Consider the following 26,815-nt stretch of genomic DNA (forward strand, 5'->3'; position numbering starts at 1 on the left):
TGCAGATGGGTCAAAAAAATAAAACTGTCCCTACCTGCTGTGTCCTCCGTGAGCATGTTGTGTATTTTCATGCGGGTTGCCAGGTTGTGCGTACTGTATGCATTTTGTTGTTTCCTCCCGTCCAGGTCGCCAGCCATGGGGAACCTCATTAAGGTCCTTGGCAAGGATTTAGAGAACTGTCCACATTTTTTCCTGGACTTTGAAAGTAAGTGAGTGCCGGGGTGTGTGCACGTGTCTGTGTGCTTGAAATGTGAGTGCACATGTGTGCAGCGGAGGTGTTCTGTGGGAGGTCCCTGGGTGGGGTCACGGGAGGTATATTTGGATGTGAGCTGCTGCGTTGTTGATGGTGTGATGGAGTGTTGTTGTGGGTGTGGTTTGTCATTATCAGACACTCTTTAGTCCCACTCTCAGGGCTGTGTGAGGCTAAAACATTAAATATTGCATACTAAATAACAGTATACTCAGTGATCCATTTTATAATAATTTTCTCCACTTTTATGCCACAGAAATTAATCTCTTTTCACTTTTCCTACTCCTACTGCAGGGAAGTTTAATCACATGTACTTCTTTCTATGTCATTTATTTGGGTTCAGTTTTTTTTTGTTTTGTTCAGTGCCTATTGAAACAAACATAATGCCATGATAATTTTTTGCCAGAAAATGAAAATAATTCCAGTAATTTTTTTGACATGTATTATTTTCTTGTATATTTTTTTGATTAATTCATTTATTTATTTATTTAATTTTTTTTTGTCAATTATTATTATTGTCTTTGCTTGATTCTTGGGATGGTTTACTCAGTTCCTTTTAAAACATATATAATTCCATATAATTCAGGATTTTTCCCAGACAATGAGAAATAATTCTAGTTGTTGTTTTTTGTTTTGTTCAGTTTTTGGGGGGGGGGGGGGGGGGGGGGGGGGGGGGCAGGGGTGTGTTTACATGATTCTTATTGGTTTGTTGTTTGTTTTTTTAATTTTTTTTTTTTTTTTTGCTTGGTTCTTGGCATAGTTTATACTGTTGTGTGCCATATGCCAAATGCCATATATTTTAATATTCATGCCAGAAAATGACAAATGAATTTTAGTAGTTATTTGTTCATACATAGAATTTCCTTTTCCTTCTTCTTTTTTCTTTTACATTTCCCTGAATTAATATTCTTTTTGCTTGATTCTTGAGATAGCGTCCCCAGTTGCTATTGAAACAGACATAATCTCATAAATGTTATGATTTTTGCCAAAAAAGAGATATACATTTTAGTAGCTATTTTTTAACATAATATTTTTTTTTAAATTGTTTTAATTTTTTCCCACTTTTTATTTTGCCTAATTCTTGGGATAGTTTACCCAGTTCCTAATAAAGCAAGTATAATCCCATAAATGTTATAGTCTATACAATAAAAGAGGAATACATCCCTATTTCATGTATATATTTTTGACATAGAGTTCTGCTAATTCACACATTCTCTGTACAATCTGACCTTTAAACTTGACAGTTGTCATCATCTCCAAATCAGTGACTTCCCTTTCTAAAGCAACCTGTAAGTAACACCATATGAGTGGGATTAAAGAAGCTCTGTGTCCATGTTGCCATGCTTCACCCAGGACATACTTCCACCACGCCATTCCAACAGCCCTCTCTCATCTGGTCCCCCACCCCGACACCTTCACCTCTCACACACCACACACACACACATACACACACGTACATGCGCACAACCCCGACACCCATCCCCTCATCACCCACAGACTTCTCCCCTCTCTCTGTTCCAGGGGGCTCATGGGAAACCTCCTGAAAGTGCTGGCTTGCGCCGAACTTGAGCATGGCCCAATAGTTTTCCTTGACTTTGAACGTGAGACCATCCGCTTCTTATTTTTTTGAGTTATCCCTTTCTCTTTGTTGCCTTTTGCTTTCTTTTCTTTGTTCCATCGATCTTAGCTGACCATTATGTCATCTTTACGTCCTTATTTACTCCTTTCTCCTCCTCCTCGCCCTCCTCTTTATCTTTTGATTTCTGCTCCAGGAACTGGCATTTGAAAGGCATTTGGCTTCTTTCTAAAGGGTCTTATTCACACGCGCCACATCTTATTAGACGCAGACAGATGCACAATGGCATGGTGACGCTGTAGCAAAATGACAACAATGATGCTTTGATCCAGGCTCCTAAACTACAAAAACTGAGGAGAAATAAACAGTGGATGCCAGTCCTGTGTGGGCTTCTGTTGCTCAGGGATGATGATGGCCAACAAAAAGTCTATCGTCATCTCTCCACCTCCTCATCTCCTCATCCCCTATTGTGTGATCTATTGTATGTCTGACCTATCTGTGTCTGTGTGTGTGTGTGTGTGTGTTGCACTAAATAATGTGTTTGTAACGAGGGGGACTGATAGAGAAACTGAAAGAAGGAGAGAAAGATCGTACAAGAGGTTGGTAAATCAAAACACCTCTATCCAACCTTTTTCTCATTTTCCTAGTCAGTCAGTATGTTTCCATGCACAGTTTAGTGAAGCTACAATTATAGCTCAATTAGACCATTTCACTGGATGACTGTTCTTGGCCCAGTATACAAGCATCGGGGGAGAATCCATTTATTGATGTCTGACTCCGCCAAGGTAGGTGGAGTCAGACATCAATAGTTGAATTATTTGTACTAAGTCAGTATGTTTACATGATGTAAGAGAAAGTAAAATTATTGTGTTAGTCTGTCTAAAACTCGACCTATATACATGTAAACATGTTAATCCAGCCTAAATTGCAGTCGGATTTCTCAAAATCAGACTAACACACCCAGATAATGCAGTCTGGGGTCGATTTACTTTTCAACGAATATGCCTCAACTGAACTGGAACTGGCCTAGGCGTCCTGTGCATGCTCCATAGTCCCCACGCTGGTTAAACTGCAAAAATTCTTAGAAGAAAGCTGGGAAAAACTAAACAAGAAGAAAAAGTGAAGAAAAAAAAACAAGAGGAAGGTACCAAGTAAAGTGCGTATGTACGAAATTGAAAGCGCTAAATTATTGTGTTAGTCCAACTAAAACTGGACTTATAAAATACATTTAAACGTGACAGAAATCATAATGCATCAGATTTCTTGAAGTCAGACTAAAACACCTAGATAATCAGGCTGGGGGTCAATTTACTCCTTCATGCGTATGCCTCAACCTGAACTGGCCGTGGTGTTCTGCACATGCTCCATAGTCTTAATGCCGGGCTTTAACCCAGAAGTCGAACAGCATAAATTAATAGAAGAAAGTCAGGAAAAACAGAAGAAGAAGAAGGGAAGAAAACAAAACAAGGCCAAGGTACCAAGTAAAGTGTGGAGTATGTGTGAAATGTACATAATTGAATAATTGTCTATGTTGTTACCGCTCGACATGCAACCTGTTTGCTGCTTTCTAACTTGTTTGCTATGTGATGTAGTAGGTCAACCGGAAGAAGGTCCAATAGCAACTAGCTGAAAGGGGGCTTATCTCCACCTACAGCGGAGGAGTCGAACATACTTCAGTCAATACATGGATTCTCCCCCACTGCTTGTACACTGGAACAAGGACTGTGGTCCAGTTAAATGACCTAATGGAGATATAACTGTAGCTCCCCTTAACTGTGCATGGAAACAGACTGACTGTATTCTAAACTTTGCAGTGTGAATATGTCCATCTCAACAAGTCATTTTATCATAGTGCTCAGTGTTAAAATCTTCTACAGTTGTCACAACAGAAGAAACATTTGAAGATTTTAAGACTATGAGCTTAAATGAACTGTTAAGATGGAGCCGTTTTGCTATCCCAACATATTCTGCTCCTCCTCAACCGCTTTCCCCCTTAAACAGCTGGCTTCCTCGTCCTCCTCCTCCTCCTCCTCCTCTTCTTCTCCTCTTCTGACTGTATATTGGAGTGGGAGAGCTCATTGCTAGCAAGAGACGTCAGCTGTCAAACAGGCTGAATTTCCCCCTCATTTATTATGCCTGTGATTCACTTTACTTCAAAAGCAAGTGGAATGAGTCAGACTCAGGCATGGCAGCTTTAGACACTTCCCCCCTCCCCGGCCCCCCATGCCATCTGTGAGCTCTCCTCATCGTCCCAGGGACAGTCACCTCTGTCACACAGCTCAAAGTTTGGTTTCATAAAACCTTGAGAAGCATCAGGAGCAGAAGAAACACAAATGTAAATGATTTCCATCTTGCATATGAAAACATTAATGCTTAAAATTACCTTTTAATTTTATCTTATAAAGTTTTGCCTTGAAGCTAGACTGTTCGGTTAGCTTAGCTTAGCTTAGCATAAAGACTATAAACAAGGGTACAGCTAACCTGGCCACGTCCAAAAGTGACAAAATACACTTCTCAGCATCTCTGCAGCTCCCGTATGTCATTTGTGAAACCCATGCAAAACCCAAAGTGTTTAAAGAAGGAGTCACTTCACCCAGCAGTGGCGTAGCGGTTAGTGTCACTCTATCTGTGGTGTCACTCTAATATCCGACATTTTTGCGGGTCCGTGAATGCAGCGCAGCAGGCGGAATTCTTTTTATCTCCTTCAGAGATGAGAATTGATCCGTTGACACATTCACAGCTGAACAGATCGATAGATGAGAGAAGGGTTTTGCGGATTTTTGTAAGTGAGAGTTTTAGGCCCAGCAGAGTGAACGGTTCAGTTTCACATTCTGCTGTGCGTCTCTGTGGCTACTGCGCTACAAATAACTCAACAGTGTTTTAATATGGCTCTTAATTAACAATCCAGTTCCATTGAGACTATTGCAGGACAAATTAGACTTTGGTGGCCCACCATAGTCTTTGTAATTAATGGGAAACACTGGTGGGGCTGGAGGGCGGACAGTCTGTGTACGCTGTAAATTTACATCTTTGATTGGAAAAAACAGTGGAATTCGGATTTTATAGTATATGTATGGGAAACACTGAGGTATCCTCCTGCATTTGCAGTTGATGTCCCAGAATGCCGCAACCAATGCCAGTATGTCAACAAAAGAGCATTGTTAGGATTAGGCAACAAAAGCACATGGCAACCAACTTCGGTATGTCAACAAAAGCACGTGGTTAAGATTAGAGTGACTAAAGGGCTCCCAGGTGAAAGTCCAGGGTGTGTTGGACCCATCCACCACCCTGCCTGCTCTATATGGATCTTTTCAGCTCAGATCTTATCCTATGTTGTTACCAGCTGCGTTTCAACCTGATGTTGTACAGCGGCATATCATACAGCCATAACTGGTTCTGTCCAAATGCGTCACAAACTGACACCACCCGGCAGCTTATTACATCTCTGTGAAAGGTTTCCTTAGCTGTCTATACCTTACACCAAAATAACTGACAGTGGCAGTATTTGATGACTTTGGAATGAGAAGTAGAGAAGTACTGAGTAAAACTTCCTCATTCAATGGGTAGTATGATTTCTTATGAATTAGCACTCCACAAATGACATTCAGACCTTAATGTAAAGGAATTCCTTTAAATTTACAGAGATTAGGTTTAGTAAAAGAAACATTGTGAAAACCTATCTAGAAGTGACTCAAAGGTCACTCAAAGCTCACATGGTTCCAAACGTATCTCCTGGGGAATGTCTTGTGTTTAGTGATCCATCCACCACCCAACCTGCCTCTTTACTAGACCACTTGGGATCGAATCCTTCTTTACTCCTGTCAGTGCATTAGTCACGTGATCACAGCCTTTCAAAGTGCATGGGTTTTGTACAAATTACTGGCCCATGATTACATGGGATATGTGCAAAATTTTGGTGGAAAACTTTTTGCAGGAAAACATATGAACAGTGCATGAGAACAGCAAAACTGTGACTGAGCATACAACTCCATAAATGAGACGTGGGTTATTCTGCATGAGTTGTTTTAGAGTTTGTAAACAGACATTATCATATAATTTTGCTTTTGTTAAATATGACCCCTAATTAATCACTAATGCCATTTTCCATGGAGGCCTGCAATAAAAATAAGTTTTTTCATTAACTCATTAATTAAAATATGGCATGACTAACTGATATGCAAATGATCATTTATTTTTCTAAGCCCTATTAAAACCTTTCAGGTTCCATAGGTGAAGAAAAAACCCCTTGGACAAAGCCAGGCTAGCTGTTTCCTCCTGCTTCCACTCTTCCACTCTTTAAACTAAGCTAAGCTAAGTTAAGCATTTCCAAGCTCCTATTTTGTGTACAGATGTAAGAGTGGAATCCTATTTAAGGCTGCAAGAAAGCAAACTTGCATGGAGATGATCATATAGGGAATTAGCATTTTTTAAACACTTATGTCTTAATTTTGCAGGTTTACTTTAATGCTATGAGTTTATACTGTGCTTATTTAATAATATTGTAAGGTTTAAGTTTTAATGTTAATTTACTGTCATTAAGTACATGTGTACACATAAAAAGAATGAAGCTAGTCACTCAGGTCCAGCAGTGTACAAAACAGTAACAAAATACTAAATAACTTACAAAATAAATACATAAAACAAGAAATAACTAGATACCTTAGATGTCTGTCTATTAAACAAATTTGTTTGCCAGAGAAATGCAGGAGCACATTGGTGTGAAATAATCACTAAAACAGCAACACTTGCTGTTTTTGTTATGGCAGCCAGTGTGCACGTAGGACACCAAATATCCCATGATTGCTGTTTCTCTGCAGGGAGGCAATGCCTCAGGGTGCAAAAAATAATCAGTGGTGTTACTGCATGTAGAGAGCTGCCTGGGTACACTCTCACATTATACCTGAGTCACACAGCGAGACGGACAGCTGGCAGAAAAGAAAAACCAAACATAAGCACGACTCAAGAGGACGCGTCCTAAATTGTGTCCCTCAAACACTTAATCCCTGCTGTATACATGCAGCACTCCACATGGGCAAACACAGCAGAAGTGTGACTGGGAGGTGCCCTGCGGCAAAAACACTGAGTTTACAGTACGCACGCTGCTCACCGAGTGAAACTGAGACAGAGAGCGTGAGCATGCCCAGAGGTTTTTCTCCCTGCTGCTTGTTTGTTTTAACATTTCTCACAATTAAACCTCAAGGGCAAAAAATCTCTATTGATAGAGGAAAAGACAGATAATATAGTAATCTGATGGAACAATAACACCTACCAGTATAAATCTGCACTGAGTGAACAGTTGAGATGTTTACAGTTCAGCAGTCAGACACAGCGTCCAAGTGGTACAATCTAGGCACCGTTACTGCGCCTGAAAACCATCCAAATGTTAAACTATCAACTGTTACATCCTCACCCAAATACAGATAGCTACCTGAGGTCAAACTGACTTGTCATCTTCTGCTCCTTATTGGCTGACCACTCACTGTAATAACCTCACTGTGTGACAGAGCATGGCTCGCAGGTCTCTTGTTATAATTCAGTGGCGGATAAATTGGATCTTTCATTTCCAGGCCACGCTGTGAAATCTGATATGTTGATCTTACTTTTAAAAAAATCTTGGAACCTGATTGCTATAAAATATCTGTACAAGTGGAAATCACTGCATTTAATTGTGCCTGTGGATGTTGCAGCCTTACAAGGTCCAAATCTGCACTTGAAAGTCTGACAAGTGAATTTTATTTTGAAAAAAAAAACCCTTTTCTCTCTCTGTCTTTTACTTTATATATCATTGTACATTTAATTAAAATTCAGTAATATTTACTTAATTTTTTGATAAAGTTTTGACATCCTTTAACCAAGTTTACTGAACTATATATCTGTATTCTGCTGGTTGCAAACTAGTCAGTCAGTAAACATTAACAAACAAAACTGAACTCTCAAAACTTCATCACTGGCTAAATTCTCTTTGTCATTATCAAATTAAGTCAGACTAACTTGGCATTACTGAAGTTGCTAGAACTTAGAGAGAACAAGGTAATTTAATTTGCCATTTTTTAAGTTCCAGCAACTTAAAAAAAAAGTTACATTTTTTTTTTTAAGTAAGATTTACCCATCTGATTTTACAGTGCAGATTTGGACCTTGTTTGGCTGCAGTGTACACAGGCACGATGAAATGCACTGATTTCCACAAGTGGAGACATTTTGCATAATTTTATGCAGTCATGTGGAGAGTAATTAGTTATCTCAGGTTTTTATCTGGCCTTTTAGGTTATCATCTTTTCAGCTCTTCCTTTATCACTAATCTCCTTCTCTCCTCAAATCCTCTCTTCTTATATACTTCCCCCTCTTTCCCTAATCTTTCCTTTCCTCTTTTCTGCCACCTCCCCTCAACACTTTAAACCATACCTACATTCCACTCCTTTCACTTCCCACATCCTCTCTTCCTCTTTCCCTCCTTCCTTCTCTGTTTTCCTCCTCTCCTCACCTCCCAGATGCCCAGCCCACGGAGGCAGAGACAGCTGTGTGGAATCAGGTCAGCGCCGTGCTGGAGGAGGCTCATGGGATCCTCGCCGAGCTGCAGTCCTATAATGGCGCGGGCCAGGAGATACGAGAAGTGAGCATCAAGCAGTCGATAAGTGCAGAACATCAATAAACTGTCGAGCAGTGGTGCAGTGTGTGATTCACATGGCCTGCCACGGTGCAACTCTGTGTAGTGCACAATGCACTCTGCACTGAACATAGGCAGAGACACTAATGTGTGGAAGTATTTTTTCAAACAAACATTTCATGCAATATGTTGTTGTTTTTTTGGGCAATGCTCTGGTAAAGACATAAACATTACCTGTGGGAAAGCAGCTGTCTCGAGCACCAGATTCACACATTACCAGTTCTCTCTGCAGTATGAAGCACTGCTCAGCTGCTGCCATCGCTTTACTGACTTTTTACAACATGGGACTTCTGAGGAACATTGTTCCTACTTTGTTGTATATCCCTGTTGGGTAATTAATGTCTAATAATATTTTACACTAACCAATTAACACATTAGAAATTATGTGTCATGTAAATGAAATTAAATTAGGTTTTGCAGGGAAATGACATTTGACACAGAATCTTTGATACCTCATTTTTTGCCCGACTGAAATCACTAAGGAAGTGCTATCAAAGTTGAAAGTGAAAGTGATTTTCCAAAGTAAAGTATTGCTTTATGGAAGATAGGATAAAAGAGATGGAAAGAGGTTTTTTTAATCATTTTTGGAGAGTAAAATCTGTGCTATGCCTGTGTTCCTCGCCTGCAGGCCATCCAGAACCCAGGTGACCTCGCTCTGCAGGAAAAGGCCTGGAATGCAGTCTGCCCCCTGGTGGCCAAACTGAAACGCTTCTATGAGTTTTCCCTCCGACTGGGTGAGCATGACTACATCATGCAGTTTACAGTGTGACTTCAGGTGATATAACACACTCTCTGGCAGCCATATTGAAGGGCCAATAAGCACTGGAATTACAGATGCAAGCAGCTGTATCTTGAATGGAAATTTAGAGAGCGTATTTGCTGCCAGACAGTCAGAATTACAGAAGCAAGGCCTTGACTCTGGCTATCAAAGAGTATGTTTCTTCACCTTAGTGCATGAAAGTGTTATATAGGTTAGAGTAAGAGGGCGGAAGGAAGATTACAAGAGCTGTGACAGCAGTAGCAGATGAGGGGAAGGCTGCACAGACAGAGGAGCATCACGTATGCTCAGCTCTCTTTGCTGAAGTTATTATGAGCTTTTCTTGCATTCTGGCAAAGCTGTGAAGTCTTTCTTTGGTCTGTGTGTCACATTTTGTGATAGGTATGTGTGTAAGGTGGCCGTATTGGAGCGTTATTTAGCATCTGTAGTGCATAAAAGTGTACAGGATTGCTGATTGTTTTGTCTTTTTGACAGCGATTCGACAGCTCCGGGATGCATGGACACGTGACGAACAGTCACTGTAAGAGGGCTAGTTCAGATTATTTTAAGTGGGGTCCACCGCTGCTTGTATACTGGGACAAGGACAGTGGTCCAATTAAATGACTTATAACTGTACCTCCACTTAACTGTGCATGGAACCTAGGGGTTGACTGATATTGGTTTTTCAGGACCGATACCAGTACCAATTATTAGAAGTTAATGAGACTGATAACATGCATTTATAGTAAAAATATGAACATTTTTCTGTCAGAATTTGAGATGTGGAATTTAACAAACTCCAACACAAAACTTTGTTTAAATGCCTTTTGCAAATGTTTTCAACATCATATACAGCAAGTTCTGAAAAACTTTTTTTTATGAAGTCAAGTGAAAATTTAATTCAAAATAAATAAATCAAAATAGCTCCTTGAGGTTCCTCCCATGCTGATCTGTTCTTTGCACTTTTTAATAAATTTTATCAGCTATCATTAGAATAGAACACCGATACAGATTATCAGCAAAATGCCAAATATTAGCCCTGATAACCTGTCAACTCGTAATGGAAAAAAACTGAGTGTTGGACTCCAGCCTGCTTCTCCAAACTGGGGGTGTGCCGGCTGTAACCTACTGTATATAATACATTGCTATGGATAAGCACCTCATACAACCCAACAAATCCAAACTATCCCTTTGATAGCTACATTGTAATGCTGGCAAGCAAAGGAAAGATATTTCAACACAATGAACACATTGTGTATGTTTCATTAAACCTAAAATAAGCAAAAATAGGCAGATTCATTTTAAGGTGATGAACAGGGAGAGTCCCATCATTACTGGCAAAGAGGAGAAGCTCATTTTGTTATGTCAGAGCTACTTCACAGCTCCACTCTAACACCGGGATTTTACATGCAATCTCAGTCCTGCAGCATTCCTTAACACACACAAAACCACCAACACACGCACACGTACACACACGCACACACACACACACACACACAGACATACACTATGATGTCCTCTCTGCCATCTCTGCAGCATCCTGACCCAGTAGCCAGGCAGCCGTTGCTACGGAAACAGTGGTACATGGTCGTCCAGCACAAAGAGAAACAGAAAAAGAGGAGAGCGAGGAGTAAAAGCGAAGGAACAGAGTTCGTCTGCCGCCTCTGCTCTGCCTTCCAATAATACTTCGATCTCATGGACATTGTGTTCTCATCTTAGAGGGCTAACTAATTATTCATGATAATGTATCAGCACTAATGTATCTATGAGCTTTAGTACAATAGACAGCTTGAAACTTCCCACGCTGCTCATCGACAGAAAGGGATCAAGTCTTAATGACTGGTGCAGACTAGAACAGGGATACTTAACTGGCTTTGCTTGAGGGCCACTTTTGCAAACTGACAGGAGGCCAAGGGCCTGTTGCAGCAGCCTCAAATATGTTTCAAGGATTTCAGGACATTTCTTGGATTTTTGGACATTCTTAAGATTTTAAGATGTTTCTATGATTTTAGGGCATTTCTGGGCTTTTAGGATTGTCCTAGGACAATTTGTAAGATTTTATGATGTTTCCAAGATTTTTAGACGTTTCTATGACATTTTCAGGATTTCAGGACATTTCTAGGATTTTTAGGACATTAGGGTCTTGGCTAGGACCTCTGTTGGGGGTGCTGGGGATCCTCCACAGGCAAACGGTTCGGGTGCCACCCCGGACCCTATCGGACACCAGATTTTGCCTGCGGGTGATAAGTTGAGTATCACTGGACTAGAAGATCCCTCTTGTTTATCACCAACCTTTTTTGAGTTATTGATTTGACCAAATAGGAAATAGGAGGTTAAGAGGTCCCATGTACAGTTAACAAACAGCTGCTGTGTGTCAGTACATACCCTGAGGATAGGAACCGTGTGCTCTGTGCTAACAGCAGGAGGGAGAGTGGGGTTTCTGCCCAGGCCCTTTAGATGAAACACTTCATTGCTGTATTTATAGAAGGTCCTTATGCATTTTTAATGCAGAGAAGGGATGGGGCCTCAGGGGACTTTGCTTCTGAGGCATCACTACTCCACAGAGCCTTTGAGGTCCAGCTCTGGTGTCTGATTTGTTAGAGAACAGACTTAGGTTTATCAGCATATGTGACACAGGGGATATGTGTGGCCACTGATACAGCGTGCATAAGGACGCAATCCGATCCTTGTGGAATAACACATACAGAATATGTAGTTTGTCTAGCAGAGTGAAATATATTGTTCATGTAAAAAAAAATTAAAGGTACTGCTGAACAAAGTTGAGGCCAGCTCAGCTTTTATTTATCTGCAGCGACAACTGCTGGGTGTCAGTTTGTAGCTTCATGTCACCAGCTTCCATTGAAAATGACCTACAGTCTGTTGCTGTGTCGCTTGTAGTGTGAACACAGTTTAACACCAATTCTCTTGATGAAAAGTAGTCCCGCTCCCAGTTGGACATTTCAGCTGGAATGCTCCCTGAAGTCAAATTTCCCACTCAGAAAGTTGGAGGAGCCTTATCAACCCCGGACCTCAATATCCAAGATGGCTGCTCCACACAGCAACAGCAGTCAAAGCTGAAGTAATATGTTGTTTATGAAGACTTTTGTCTTGTTTGCGTCTCATTAAAACAGTTGCACACACAATCTAGTCCAGCCCCTTTCTGTAGACATGTTGCTATGCTGTCTGAATGTGCAAAATACAGTATAATGCATTGTTATCAACTGATCCTTCTAATAATGGCTAACATGGCTAAAATGGTATTGCTAATAACTTATAGGTTTTCTGACTTGTTGTACTGGAATACAGTAAACTTGGGTGTGACCTAGCATCTGACCAAAGTGTTAGTTGAGATGCTTTGTGGTTAATGTAGGCAGCAGGATTTGACTTGGAAGAAGAATGCATTGATTAAAAGTATGAACTCTGTGGTTCTATTGCATCAATTTTGGTCCTTTATTTAAAACTATCAATGATAGAGAGTGCAGCAGAATCTGCAGAGTACTCTTTAAGAACGTCATTGTTCTCCCAGTTTGCCGACATCTACAGCCACTGTTCATCTTCTTTGTATTAGCCGCTATGCTAACAGCTGTTTTTTGAATCTCCCGTGGTGGGTCGCATTGCAAAAACACATTATCAAAACGTCACACCCATGCTGCTTATGGTCACATCTTTCCGGCTTTACGTCTTACACAGAGCTCATTACAGCGCTGTTGCTCCCTCTGTTCAAGGCTCAGAAGTGAGACCACTCTGTCTCCACTTTCTGCAGTTGGAGGTTAAATACAGAATAGTGTGATGGCATAACAGCGTGTAATACACCCTGAACAGGTAGTGTATATGCGGCTATGGTCACAACAAAGAACTGTAAAGTGGACAGCAATGGCTGCTGCTCTTAGGAGTGGTAGGAAGTTGAATATTTTTTCAGTGGAAAATGAAACAGTTGCATTTGTCTCATTTGTATTGGATTTTTTTTTTTTGTAATAACTCATGATGCGAGAGGCAGCTGACCGTGCAGGTATTTTCATCTAATTTGGCCCCATTCAGAAAAGTTTGGACACCCCTGCTTCAAGGGATCATCAACATCATTGTATCATCTATACCAAATCCAATGGTAATCCATGAAGTTGTAGCTGTTGGTATTTCTGGACCATATTGGTGGACTGACTGACCATCCACAGACCAACAGGGCCATCCTTAAATCCACACGCTTTTAGCTGCTAGCCTGGCTAACAATGACAAGAACATAAAGAACTCCACATTTAGAGTTTAATAGACGTGTTGATCCAAGGCTTGAGGATGTTAAATTTCTGGCCACAACCACATCCCTGTGTGACACAGTACTGGGGTCATTTCTAAAAGCCCAACAGGTAGCCAGTGATAGCCAGCGAGGAGGGGACAGAGCTTGGGTGAAGTGATTTTATCAGCTAGTAGCTGTTTAAATCCTGCTGCTGCTGCATTTTGTTTTTAAATCTGATGATATGACAGAGACTTGAGATCCAGGCCAGATTACAGAGAATTACAGCACTCTGAACATGACACAGAGAGAACAGTGCATGAGCATTATGACATGCAGATTCCAGCTCGTTCAGTCATTTTTCTGACATATCTACATATGTTTGCAGAGAACGCCTTACGCAGCCTGCTGGAGGCACTGACGAGCCCGCCGTACGCTCCCATGCAGCACCTGGAGAGAGAGCAAGCCCTGGCCAAACAGTTTGCTGAGATCCTTCACTTCACACTCAGCTTCGATGAACTGAAGGTGAGGAGAATAATTTCTGGTCTGGTTACAGCCCTCACAGATTGACCTTTACTCTACTGAAGAATAAATATTCTCTCCCTGTGCAGATGACAAATCCAGCCATTCAAAATGATTTCAGCTACTACCGGAGGACTATAAGCAGGAACAGGCTGAACAACCAGCAGGTTAGCCTGTTTATGATGCATAGCTTCACTTGATTTAATTCTTCATCTCAATGTTCCTTTCCTCCTGACACTCAAATTCTATCTGCCATTTGAGTTATACAAACTACAGTTTTACTGACTGGATGACACGATTAGTGGACTGAATGTGATTGATAATCATACTGAAGATATCTGTTTTGTATTGGCACACAGCTGGAAGCAGAGAACGAGGTCAATAATGAAATGGCTAATCGGATGTCCCTGTTCTACGCTGAAGCAACACCAATGCTCAAGACTCTGAGTAATGCCACCACCAAGTTTGTTTCAGAGGTACATTTCCAACTCTTTCCAAGTCAGATCTCTACACACGGATGGAGAACTGAATGGCCCAGGGGCCCAAAGAGTCAGCCCCCACCACCACCATACTAAGAAATCACAAAAGACACCGAAAGACCACAAAGAGATGCTAAAAGACCACAAAGACACATAAAAAAAAAACATGAGACACACTAAGAGACCAGAAATCACCCCAAAACACCACACAAAGACACAGAAAGACCCAAAGAGACACTATAGGACCACAAAGACACACAAAAAACCCACAAAGAGATGCTAAGGACTACAAAGAAACAAAAACAAAGACACAAAAAATGGAAATACAGAAAATGACAAAAAGAGATTCAAAACCATAAAAGATGCACAATTACAAACAGATGCAAACCACCACAAAATGTGTCTTGTGTAGGAGAGGTGGTGGGGCCCGTTGCATACCTGTGCCCAGGGGCCCACTGTCTCATACTCCATCCATGTCTGTAGGTCAGTCTGCTGTATTGAGACATGATTAACACAAAGAGTGGAGACTTTCAGAAGCGAGCTGCAGAGCTGAGGGAAAGCTTCCCCTCTCCTTCCTTTTGCTGTCAGAACAGTATTTTTCATTAGCTCTACACCCCAGTGCGTCACGACAGAACAGACGTTTGACACTACTGCAACATTTAGAGGACATGTTGGTCACGATTTCCTTTTAGCAAATTTACCCTGCCTTCCTTTTACTGTTCCTAAACTACAGATGGACCTTGTCTCCACCTTGTGGTAGAACATTTTGCCCAATCGGCACATTAACTCCGGAGGAAAGTGTCAGTGAGGGAAGGGAGGAGTGTTCTCAGCATTTATCTCATTTCCAAACAGTTGAATGAAAAGTAACAAGCTTTGTTCTGCTCTGATTTCTCTTTGTCCTGTCCTTCAGAATAAGACCTTGCCCATAGAGGACACCACAGACTGTCTGAGCACCATGGCCTGTGTGTGCCGTGTCATGCTGGAGACTCCGTGAGTACTTTGCATACTTCTCTCTATCATCCCTTCCACAAATCAGCTCCGTCTCAGCTCGTCCTCCTCTCCAAAGGTCAGGAGCTCAGATTCTAATTAACAAGCCCTTTAAAGTGAACACAAAGACACCCTCTCAAGTTCGAGCCACTAATTCAATAGAAACTCATTCACAGAGCGGATCACTTATGCAGTCCTTCAGGCTACATTTAAAATGTATCATCTTTTATGTCTTTTTTGTGAGAATTTGTCAAGACAATCCCACAAAGCTTCAAATAACTGCCACAATTCTCTGATCCTGACTCCATGTCCCATCCTGCTCTCTGCTCGTATTTAACAATCTTATTAATGCTTTCTTTTTTTTTTTCTTTTTTAAACTTCTATCCTCCGTGACTGTCTCTGTCCCAGGGAGTACCGCTGTCGGTTCACCAACACAGACACCATGCTGTTCTGCATGAGGGTGATGGTGGGCGTCATCATTCTCTATGACCACGTTCACCCCGTCGGGGCTTTTGCCAAGACCTCCAAAATTGATGTGAGTACACAGAAGTAATCAGTGTTTAAAACAGACGCATTACTCTGAGAGTTCTGCCTCCTGAGGACTTCCATCTCTGTTAAACTCTCCCTTTAAATGTTCTATTTGATGACAGTAGACACAACCTTTAGAGCCCTGATTGGCTCTTGGTCAGGTATGCTTCTGTGCCAGGATCCCAGAAATAAATAGACTGCATAGTCTTCAGTCTGATGGCACAAGGGATCAGAAATTTAATTTAATTCAAATTTTTGTTCACATTAAAGACTTAAAGTGAACACAACAAGGAGAGGATGTCAGAAAAAAATGTGTATATCTACATAATAGTAGTACATCAAGAGTAAAGTGCGTAGAATTCACTGCTGCACTTCATCTTTCTTGGCTTTGAGAAAAAAATTCACCACAGCATCATTGTCCTTTCCTACCTTTATTTTTGATCCCTGGCTCAATTGAGAAAAATGTGAGTATATTGGGTTACGTGTTACACAGTATTTTCTTTTTTGATGGTGGCACTATGGCCATTTAGCTAACCTATAACCTTCTTTGCCTTTTCCCCGCTGCAGTAATTTAAACCTGCGATCCCCTATTCTAGCAGTAAGAGTAAAATCAACACTGTCGACACATTCAGACGTCCATACATCATAACTCGCTGCAGTTGATTAAGTAAAGCAAAACGATCTGCAGAGGGTGTTTTATTATGGCTGCATCAGGTATGACTTTTCCTAATATTTGCTGGAACTTTTAAAAGGATTCTATGTATTATGTGATTTTTTTTTTTATTATTTCAACAATCATACAATCTTTAATGGTTTCTTTCTTGAGAAATTCCTATTGGGTAACCATCTTTCCTAATGTAGAATGAGGCTGTTTAGCGGAGAGTGAAGGCTCTGTGAATTTATCATGTGCTCAGATCTTCACAGTGCCCTGTGATATTTTAAAAAAAGTATATCTTGAAAAGTAATTTAATCTTTGGAAATAACAAATTAATTTAGTCATTGTAGCAGAAATTAATCAAATGCTGCAATAGGCCTACTGTTTATTTATGTTCATTTAAGTTTTCTAAAACCCCTTAAATTCAGGAAGGCCTCATCACCCCCTGGAAAGCATTGAAGACCCTAAAGGGTCTCGACACCCAGGTTGGGAACCAGCGGCAGATGAAACACACAAGGGCTTTTAAATTAGATGGACTTGTAATTTCAGTCAGTCATACCCAGTCACTGACTTTCCATAGCTTTAAAATAAATGTAAGGCTTGTGTCATACAGACACAGCTGTTCGTCAAACTGATCACGTGATCCTCACTTTCTTGTGTCCAAAATTGCCATTTTGAACGTAGCTGGCTAATTAGCTATCTAGCTTGCTACTTCTACCATTTTATACTCGTTACAGAGAAAGAGGAATACAGTAATGGAGGACTATAAGCTTCCAAGATGCCTCTTGTGCCTATTTAATACAAAAGAACAATGGCCAATGTGGAATCACCAACACTCACTCATCACTTACTCTGACCAATGGTGTAACTTTGTCACTCACTCACTCACTGAGTGGACAGACACACAGAATTTCACATTCATAGGGCTGGCCTGCTGCATGGCTGGCCTGCCCTGGCTGCATCCCAGCCACAAAAAATCATGAAATGAAAAATCATGTGAAAATGTTCAGTGATGGCTTACCTTATGCTCACCCAACGAAAAATACACACCGCAGCATATTAAACCACCAGTGATACCCTAAAATCACAGGGAAGTGCTCTCAAAATCTAACTGCGGGATACTTTTAAACCAGGATACCTTTAGACCACTAACCCAAAATCACCTTTAACCTTGCAGAAAATGTTACAGAAGACACTTTAAACACTATAGTACACTGCCAGACTATATATTCGAAATATATGACTTAAATTAAACGCATTAGAAACTATGTGCATCGAACAACAACAAATACACTGTTGGGTTTCTCGATTGCTTACCCACAGTTCGAATGTATTCGAAATCCATAGTCCCAGTGGCGATGATGATGGGCAACAAAAGTCCATCCAGCGCGAGCCGTCCTTAGCGAGGGGCCTAACAGACATGCTAGCAGCAGACTAGACTTTACAAACAGGGCTCACAGAGGCACTGTGCGGCAGGCAAACTTTTAGCTGAACAACACACTTCTAGTTTGACTAACACAAAATAGTAACCTGACTCACTGTTGGTAAATGGTCGCATATTCAGCCTAATATATATATTTCTTTTCTCCCCTATTTAGTTTATTTATTTATTTATTTTCTCTCCTTTCCTTTTATTTTGTGTATTATTATATGGAGCAGTCCTGCTCGATTTTTTTGATTTTGCATGTTTCATTTCATCTTAAATGTCTAAATATTAAACATTTATGGCTTAAAATAGAGTCTTGGGCCTTTTAAGAGCAACAAACTGTAATAAATGCCATATCTTTATCGGGCTGATTAAATCTACCCCCCATTTCGCAGATAGTAAAGAAGTTTTTGTTCCCTAGGTATAAACCTACATTATCGTACAATAGAGGATGACTACAAGAGTCTTTGGTGGTGTTTATTAGATGCCATCACCATACTACTTATGATATTGCTCTCATAGTTTTGGAAATAAGAGACAGGGGTGGGATAAGAGGGGAGGGGTGGAGGTCAGGAGGGGGTCTTCTTTTTTTTCCCCCTTTCCTTTTCTGTGTATTTGTTTTGTTTTGTTGTAGGGCTGGCCTACTTGTGTTAATGTTGTGTAATACCAATAACATCTAATAATGAACAGAGCTAATACAATTAATCTTATGACATGGAACATTAGAGGTATACAACAGCCTATCAAAAGGAAAAAAAAATTGAATTTCGCTAAAAGTCAAAAATGTCAACTAATATTCTTGTAAGAAACACACTTAACTCCGGAAGAAGCAGTGAAAATGATTAGGGTATGGGTTGGCCAAATTTCTTATAGTACATATAATACAAAAAGTAGAGGGGTGATTACTTTGTTTCACAAAAACTTGAATTTTACCATCTCACCAAATACTGCAGATGCTTTTGGGAGATTTGTCATTGCTATTGGTGAACTTAACAATGAACAGATGGCATTTATCAATATATACGCTCCTCCTAGTTCAGATGGTTCAGTGTTTCATGAAATTAAAAATCATATCTCTATGTTGGGAGATACACTTCTTGTGATGGGGGGAGATTATAACACTGTCTTGGACAATATCATTGATAAACTACCTTCAGCTGTAAGCAGACACTACAGTAAGGATGAAATGGCGTTGAAAACTCTGATCAAAGACCAAGCGCTAGTGGATATATGGCGACTAACGCATCCGACAGAGAAAAACTTTACATTTTATTCAGTACCCCACAATTGGATTTTTTCCTGGTGAATAAGCCCTGGGTGGACAACACCCTGTCCTGCAATATAGGTAGTCATCATATTTCTGACCACAGCCCAGTAGAACTTGCTGCTCTTTTCCTCAAAAGCCCATGCAGCGCTTTAATTGACGCCTTTATGGTAGTACACTACAGAATAAGGAACTGTGCAGGTTCATTAATACTGAAATTGACAACTACCTTGAATCTAACTTGGGTTCAGTATCCTCTCCAAGTATACTGTGGGAAGCTCTAAAAGTATATGTAAGAGGACAGATAATGGGATACCAATCTCGGAGGAAGAAACAAAAAAAAGAGAACCAATTGAAACTTGAAACTCGATTAAAAATTTAAAAACTTTTCAGGACACAAGCCAAATTTTATGAAGATGGAGAGAGAGCCTCTAAATTATTAACATCCAGACTCAAAAAAGTTAAAACCTGTAATATAATTACTGCAGTGAAAGATAAATCTGGCAACCAAATAGTTCACGAAATGCAGATAAATGATATTTATAGGGAATATTTTGAGCAACTCTACCAATCTGAAATAACAACCCCAGATCATGTCAGTGCTAATCAAAAGGCCGAGCTATTTCTTAATAATATCAACGTCCCAGCTATTGCTGAGGAAGACAAAACAAAACTAGATGAGGAGATAACAGTCGACGAAATTAACAAAGCAATCAGTCAAATGGCTGCGGGAAAATCACCTGGCATTGACGGATTTCGACAAGAATTCTATTCAGTCACTAAGGTGGCTGACCTGTATAAAGGCGCTGAATTTAAATCATATTTAGAACAATCAGCCCAACAGCAATCTCACCAAAATGTTTACCCTGTTGGAAATATTTTCAACTAAGAAGTGCTGTTGTTACTTCAAGGAAGAAATGTAAAGACCCTCCAAAGACAACATATTGGGATAACTGCTTACTGGTAAATGATCAATCTAAAATAAATGCACCTGGAATATGCAAAGAACTCATTGACAAAATAACAACAAACTTTAAAGCAACTAAGGCTCTGTGGAGTACAGACTTAGGATGTGATATAACTGAAGATGAATGGAACCAGATTTGGGTCAGAGCACATACAGTCTCTAAGGATGTGTCATTAAAGTTAACACGACTAAAAACTGTGCACAGATACCATTGGTATCCTAGTAAGTTACACAGAATTGGCCTCAGACCAGCAGGCTTGTGTTGGAGGTGCTCAGCTCAAGAAGGGTTAGGGTTAGAACTTCTGGGCTGAGGTTTGTCAGTGTGCGAGCAAAATAACCAGATCTCAAATAGAGCCAGATCCTGCTGTTTGCCTTCTGGGTATCTTTTCCAGGCTTGTAAATCAGTCAAACAACAAATGCTAAACATAGCTTTCACAGTTACAAAAAAAACTATTATATTGTAAATGGAAAGACATTTCAGCTCCTACTATCCAAGAATGGTTCAACGTACTCGCAAAAATAGCAAAACTGGAACGAGTCATATACTGTAACACAAACTCTGTGGACAAATATGAAAAACACACCTTTTTGCTTATGGTTTGTTGTGTTCTACTAGGCAGCCATGGTGCCCATCTCGATATATTGTCTATGAATATATTGAAGCATTGTATGAGGTTGAGAATGTTTCGGAGATGATGAATTGGGGAGGCAGTAAAAGTTCTTTGAATGAATTCTGAGTTGAATAAGGTATTTCGTGCCTCCAACTTCTTTTTTTCGTCATTAATTTTTTTTTCTTCTACTAAATTAAATGTATATGCCTCATCTGTAAATCCCTCAATAAAAACAGATTTAAAAAAAAAAAAGTAACTGGTCGCTACCTTTTCGGAGGAAAAACCACACTCCCAGCCGCTACATACGCTACATATGCGCTGATATTCGTGCTCTCTCTCAGCCACGCCCATCAGCCAATCACAAGCTCAGCTCACAGGCAAAAAGAACTCCACATGAGCAAGATAATCTGTCACACATACGCTGCCTTCCAAAAGTCGTTCAACATGCCCCAATGTATGTCCCAATACGAAGTATGTAAAATGCAGTATACCAAAAATACCAGGATGTCCTACTACATCCGGCCTCATTTTGCAGTATGCAAGCCAGTATGCTTTTCTGGCTATTCTTACCCACTATCGTCTGCACAGCTACAGCTTCATCACATCTTGACAGCTGGGTGACAGCTGACAGAAGCTGCAATGATGAATGACATGTCAAGTGACTGATCACCATTCACATGGTAATAATAGCAATATATATTATTTAAGTGAATAAAAAAATCATACAGATAACCACCAACAAAAATAAATGAAAATTACAACGATAGAGAAATGCATATGTAGGCTAATAAAATAAATATATAATGTTAGAATCCACAATGTATGCAGTTCTAACTTAAAAGTTAAACATTGTTAAGTAACAATAGAAGAGCTCTCCTGGTTAACCTCCGTCTCTGTTGAGTTTACCAAATGGCGATTTGTTTTATCTCCATGGTAGCAGTTATATGACAAAGAGGGTCAGCATTCAGGGTGCAGTATTATGAAGTAGTATGTCCTGATTGTGTGCATACTGCATGGAACAGTACATACTTTGCAAGGGCAGCCATAGTACCTACTAAAAGTAAAAAGAAATAGTACGCAATTCCGACAAACCCCTTCACTTCCCCCTCAGCGCTTCCTCATCGCCATCTTAAGGGCTGTTCCAATAGTCTAAAAAACTGAAGTGAACTTGGTGAGATCTCCCCTGAGAGGGCTGAGGGAGTGAGTGAACATTGATGGTCACTTCAGAGGTCTATATCACCCACAATGCATTGCAGCTATGCATGTGATGCAAAAGTTACATCCATGGTTAGGGGGCAGTAATAAGTAAAACTCAAGTTGCACCACAGAGGAAGGAGAGGATGAATAAACTGGAAAAGTGTTTGGCAGCAGCAGCACCGGCGGCAGCAGGAGGAGGAGAGGTGGATGTGAGGCTGCTGACCCTTCTCTAACATCCTGATCCTGTGTTGTCTTTGTGCCGACAGATGAAAGGCTGCATCAAGGTGCTGAAAGAGCAACCGTCCAACAGTGTGGAGGGACTTCTGAACGCACTGAGGTGTGTATGATCATGTGTGTGTGTGACACACAAGACGGAGATATACAGAGAGATGATGCTCAGGGATTTCTTTTTTTTTTGTGATATACATATTGTTGAACTTTTTTTTTTACATACATGTTACTTTAAGTCAACACATCAAATGATAGAAAAAAGAGAATAATAATAATAATAATAATAATAATAATAATAATAATAATAATAATAATAATAATAATAATAATAATAACAATAATAATAATAATATAAACAATGAATATTTGTAAAACAAATAAAAGGTACCAATATATATGTTTGTGATACACACACACACACACACACACACACACACACACACACATATATACTAGTAACAAAAAAATCAGAAATTATTCTAAAAAAAAACAAACAAAAAACACATTTAAATCAAAATTGTATTCCTATGTGTAGATTGCAGATATGTAAGGTTTGTATATATATATATTTTTTTTTTATTTAATTTTATTTTTTTAACATAAACAATGTCACTTTTGGTCTTTTGGTCAAAATATTAAATTACTTATATGTATATGTATATATAGAAAAAAAAATTAAAAATAAAAATGAATACATAAATAATTCTAAAAAATACAAACACAAAACAAAGGTACCACACACATACAAATCACATTCACATTCCTATACGCACAAGGATTTCTCACAGCACTCTGATTTCAGCACATCTGTATTTATCGTTGTCTCCTTCAGGTATACGACACGGCATCTAAACGATGACAGCACCTCCAAACAAATCAGGGCCCTCCTGCAATGAGACGGAGGAGAGAGGAAGGAAGGAAGGAGCGCAATTGAAGAGGAAGAAGAAAGAAGAAAGAGAGGAAACAAACGCCAGTGGCTGATAAACCTGTTTGTTTACAACGAACAAAGAAAAATCATCTCCAGGTTCACACCAACCTGATGATAAGAAGAAGAGGAAATTAATTATATATATTGTCAGCTGTCCATCATTCTGTCTCTCATTTTGTAAAGTAAGAAAAGAGAAAAAAAAAGCCAGAAAAGAAAATATAGATATATATTAAAACAAGTGAAACACGAGCAGTAGGTGAAAAAGAAGTTAAGAGGAAGCTATATAGCAAAATTTAAGGTCAGAATCGAAACTGAAAATGTACAAAAAGGGTTCATGTTCCAGCAGTAGTCTGACGAGTATTTTTGCACACACTTTGAAAACAACACCATCTCCTTTCCCCTGAGATCTGATCCCAAAGTGATTCCTGCAGACTCCCTGTGCCCTCACACGTTCAGTTAACCCTTTGAAACCTGGAGTGGCATCAGTTTTCTCGTGCTGCTTTCAGATGCATTTCACAAGTATTTAAACCTTTGAGCAAATTGGTACAACTTCTGTAAAAAACATGGGGGAAAAAGGCAATGAGTAACTTTGTGAGAAATTGCATTAAATTAGTAAATTTAGAAAATTATTTTTGAAAAAAGTTAGGAGAAAAATGTCCAGGGAAAACAGAAAAACTACTATATTTGTAACTATCACAATTGTCTATTTGAAATTATGTCACAAAAACATTATAGTTGTTAAGCACATCTTCCAAATCATTTGCCTTGTTTTTTTTTTGTTTGTTTGTTTTTTTTTGGGGGGGGGGGGGGGGGGGGGGGCAATTTTCATGTACTTTTTTACAAATTTCTATTTTCTCAATTGCTACTTTTTCTTTCTCATTTCTTCTTTTATCGCTCATTGCCTGCCTCTTTCCTATGTTTTTGAAAGAAATGAAACCACTTTGCTCAGGTTTCAAGGGGATGTCTGAAGCTCTCGAGGTTGCAGATGTGGTGGCATGACCGTCTCCTTCAGCTGCAGCGATCTCCACCTGCAGGTGATTTATGGAGCAATGTGATGGATGCCTCCGGAGATTTGCTTCTGCCTGTTTGGTTTCTTTTCTGCATCGGCGCAGCTGAGGGAAAGGAAGTGAGGACATAAGTAATCTTTTTAGGATGCCTCCAGTTTTCACCCTGATTTCTCCCTCATTGCCCACCACCCTGACCTCTGTTCCCATCCATCCGTCCATCCATCCATGGGATATGGCACAAAAAAAAATCCATCCATGTTATGTGCCTGTATGCTCTAAATGTTCCAGCACAAAACATCTTGTGGGTAGTCTGGCTTTACTTGAACAATGTCATTCACTTGCTCTCTCTCTTTCTCTCTCTCTCTCTCTCTCTCTCTCTCTCTCTCTCTCTCTCTCTCTCCATGGTGCTAATGTGGTTTAGATATCACAGTACTATCTTCAATATCAGTTACTTCATCCCTTTTTTTTGCACTAATTTTTTAACTGTTTGAAACCTGGAGCAACATCACTTTTCTGGTGCTGCTTTGAGTTGCGTTTTTACAAGTATTTAAACCTGCGAACTCTGAGAAAATTGGTTTTATTTCTTTCAAAACATGGAACAAAAAAGCAATGAGCAACTTGTTAAGAAATGCTCCACAAATTTCAAGAAATTAGTAGATTTTAAAAATTATTTCTTAAATAAAAAATGGGAAAACTATATTTACAATTATCAGAATTAGCTATTTAAAATTATGTTGAAAAATTATTTGAATTTTTAAGCTTTTTTTAAATTCCTTTTTCTTTTTTTTCTCAAATAAATCAGGTAATTCTACATGTAATTTTTTGACGAATTAATGTGCAAATTTTTGGGACATTTATTCTTTTGTTGCTTATCGCCCCTTTTCCAGTGTTTTCGAATGAATTCAAGCCAATTTGTTCGTGTTTCAAAGGGTTAAATCTGCAGATGAACTTTCTATGATTTCACATTAGTGCACAAACAGGGATGGACCCAAATTTACACGACTTGTAAGATCCCAAGCAAGGCTTTTTAGGAAACCACAGCACACTTACTTCTTCACCTAGTGCCAAAGCTGATTGGTTTTTGTTTTTATTACATCATCAAGCCAGGCTGGAGGGGGGGATGAAATCTTATAAAACATCACTGACATCATTTGGGGTACATTTGTTCCTATAAAAACAGCCAAAATGACATTAAATGATACATATAGACTCAAATTCACACACGTGCATTCTAAGGGAGAGATCTGAGTGTTCCAGTGTAAATATGTGAGGCTTTTCTCAACAGGCATCTTTAGGGTCAGCTTGGGTCCTCGAGGGAAAACATCTAAGTCCGCATACAACTAGAGTTCTCTCTTTAGTACAAGGTCATCACAGAGTCATTGAATGAGTGGGAAATAATAACGAAACTAAAAAATGGAGATGAAAAAGAAGTGCTGTACTTTGGATGTCTATAGCCCTTAGTCAAATTTAATTTGATCTTATAATATATTTTCTATACAGGGGTATGTGCACAAGCATATTCTGTATAAATATATAGATGGCATGTTGTAAAAGTTCTGACAGAAATGTGTAAATAAGGTGTTTTTTATTCATTTTTAATTGTTCAGTAACGCTGAAATAGGGTATGTGTTGTCTCTCAGAATTACCATGCGTTTGGCTTGGACCATCGGACTTGCCGTAGTCATAGGTTTCAGAAATTCAGCTTCATTATTATTGCAGATGAACCAGGGGGAGGGGGGTATGCGGTGTGGGGGGTTAGGGGCTGTCCATTTGCTTGTTATTTTGTACATTTTGTGCAACAATAAACTTGTCATTTATTACATTCAACCACTGATGTTGTGTGTCTGTAGAGCTCCACATCAGTCAGTCTGCTCACTGATGTCAGTGCAAAAGTGGAAGTTTTTGTTTTTATTGATAAAATTCATTTTATTTATCTTTTTAATAACAATGGGGATGCCCATTAGCTCACCTGGTAGGTCAGGTGCCCCATGTGCAAAAGCTGTGTGGTTGCCACAGCAGGTTTTCATTCTACCTCTAACCTAGGCATAAAAAGCCCCAAAAATAATCTCTAACAGTTTGTTTTTTAAAATGCAGATACAACTTTTCAAGTTAATATGGAAGAAAGTATGCAAAAAATTACTTATTTTATCCATTTAACACATTTGGGGATTAAGTATATCAAAAAAATAAAATTTGAATCCCATCAAATCCCATGGAGCTCAATATTTCAAAATCAATCTCCTCCTACAATATCTAAACTAGACAATAGACAAAGCCACATTATAACAGTTTTTTTTTTTTTACAGATTTTTTTTTTTTTTTACAGATTTTTTTTTTTTACATTCTTTATAATTTTTAATTAAAGTCATTAATTACCCTTAATTTGGTAATTTTTGGCAAGATTAGATAAGACTAAGACAAAGAGAAAATCAAATCAAATCAAATCAAATAAAACTTGTCTTTGGTATGACAGACTATAAACTTAAAAAAAACTTCACAGACATCCCAAAATTTCAAAACAACTTTCTTTGCCATATA

General features: G+C 39.3%; 1 protein-coding gene across 2 annotated transcripts in view; it reads left to right on the forward strand.

Moving 5' to 3' along the window:
- fam49al (family with sequence similarity 49 member A, like) overlaps positions 1–23,299 on the forward strand; it is a 51,355-nt gene extending 28,056 nt beyond the window's left edge. Inside the window, exons 3-12 of one of the 2 annotated variants that reach the window (XM_042506448.1) lie at positions 126–205; positions 8,315–8,436; positions 9,119–9,224; positions 13,864–14,000; positions 14,087–14,164; positions 14,357–14,473; positions 15,387–15,466; positions 15,872–15,998; positions 22,378–22,448; positions 23,175–23,299. In XM_042506448.1, the coding sequence (XP_042362382.1) occupies positions 136–205; positions 8,315–8,436; positions 9,119–9,224; positions 13,864–14,000; positions 14,087–14,164; positions 14,357–14,473; positions 15,387–15,466; positions 15,872–15,998; positions 22,378–22,448; positions 23,175–23,238 (972 nt within the window). In that variant the 5' untranslated portion in view covers positions 126–135 and the 3' untranslated portion in view covers positions 23,239–23,299. Of the gene's footprint in view, positions 1–125; positions 206–1,771; positions 1,852–8,314; positions 8,437–9,118; positions 9,225–13,863; positions 14,001–14,086; positions 14,165–14,356; positions 14,474–15,386; positions 15,467–15,871; positions 15,999–22,377; positions 22,449–23,174 lie in introns of both variants that reach the window. The other variant, XM_042506447.1, reaches the window with a different exon arrangement.
- Positions 23,300–26,815: the final 3,516 nt, after the last annotated feature.

The sequence above is a fragment of the Plectropomus leopardus genome, chromosome 18, assembly GCF_008729295.1.
Source record: "Plectropomus leopardus isolate mb chromosome 18, YSFRI_Pleo_2.0, whole genome shotgun sequence".
NCBI lineage: Eukaryota > Metazoa > Chordata > Actinopteri > Perciformes > Serranidae > Plectropomus > Plectropomus leopardus.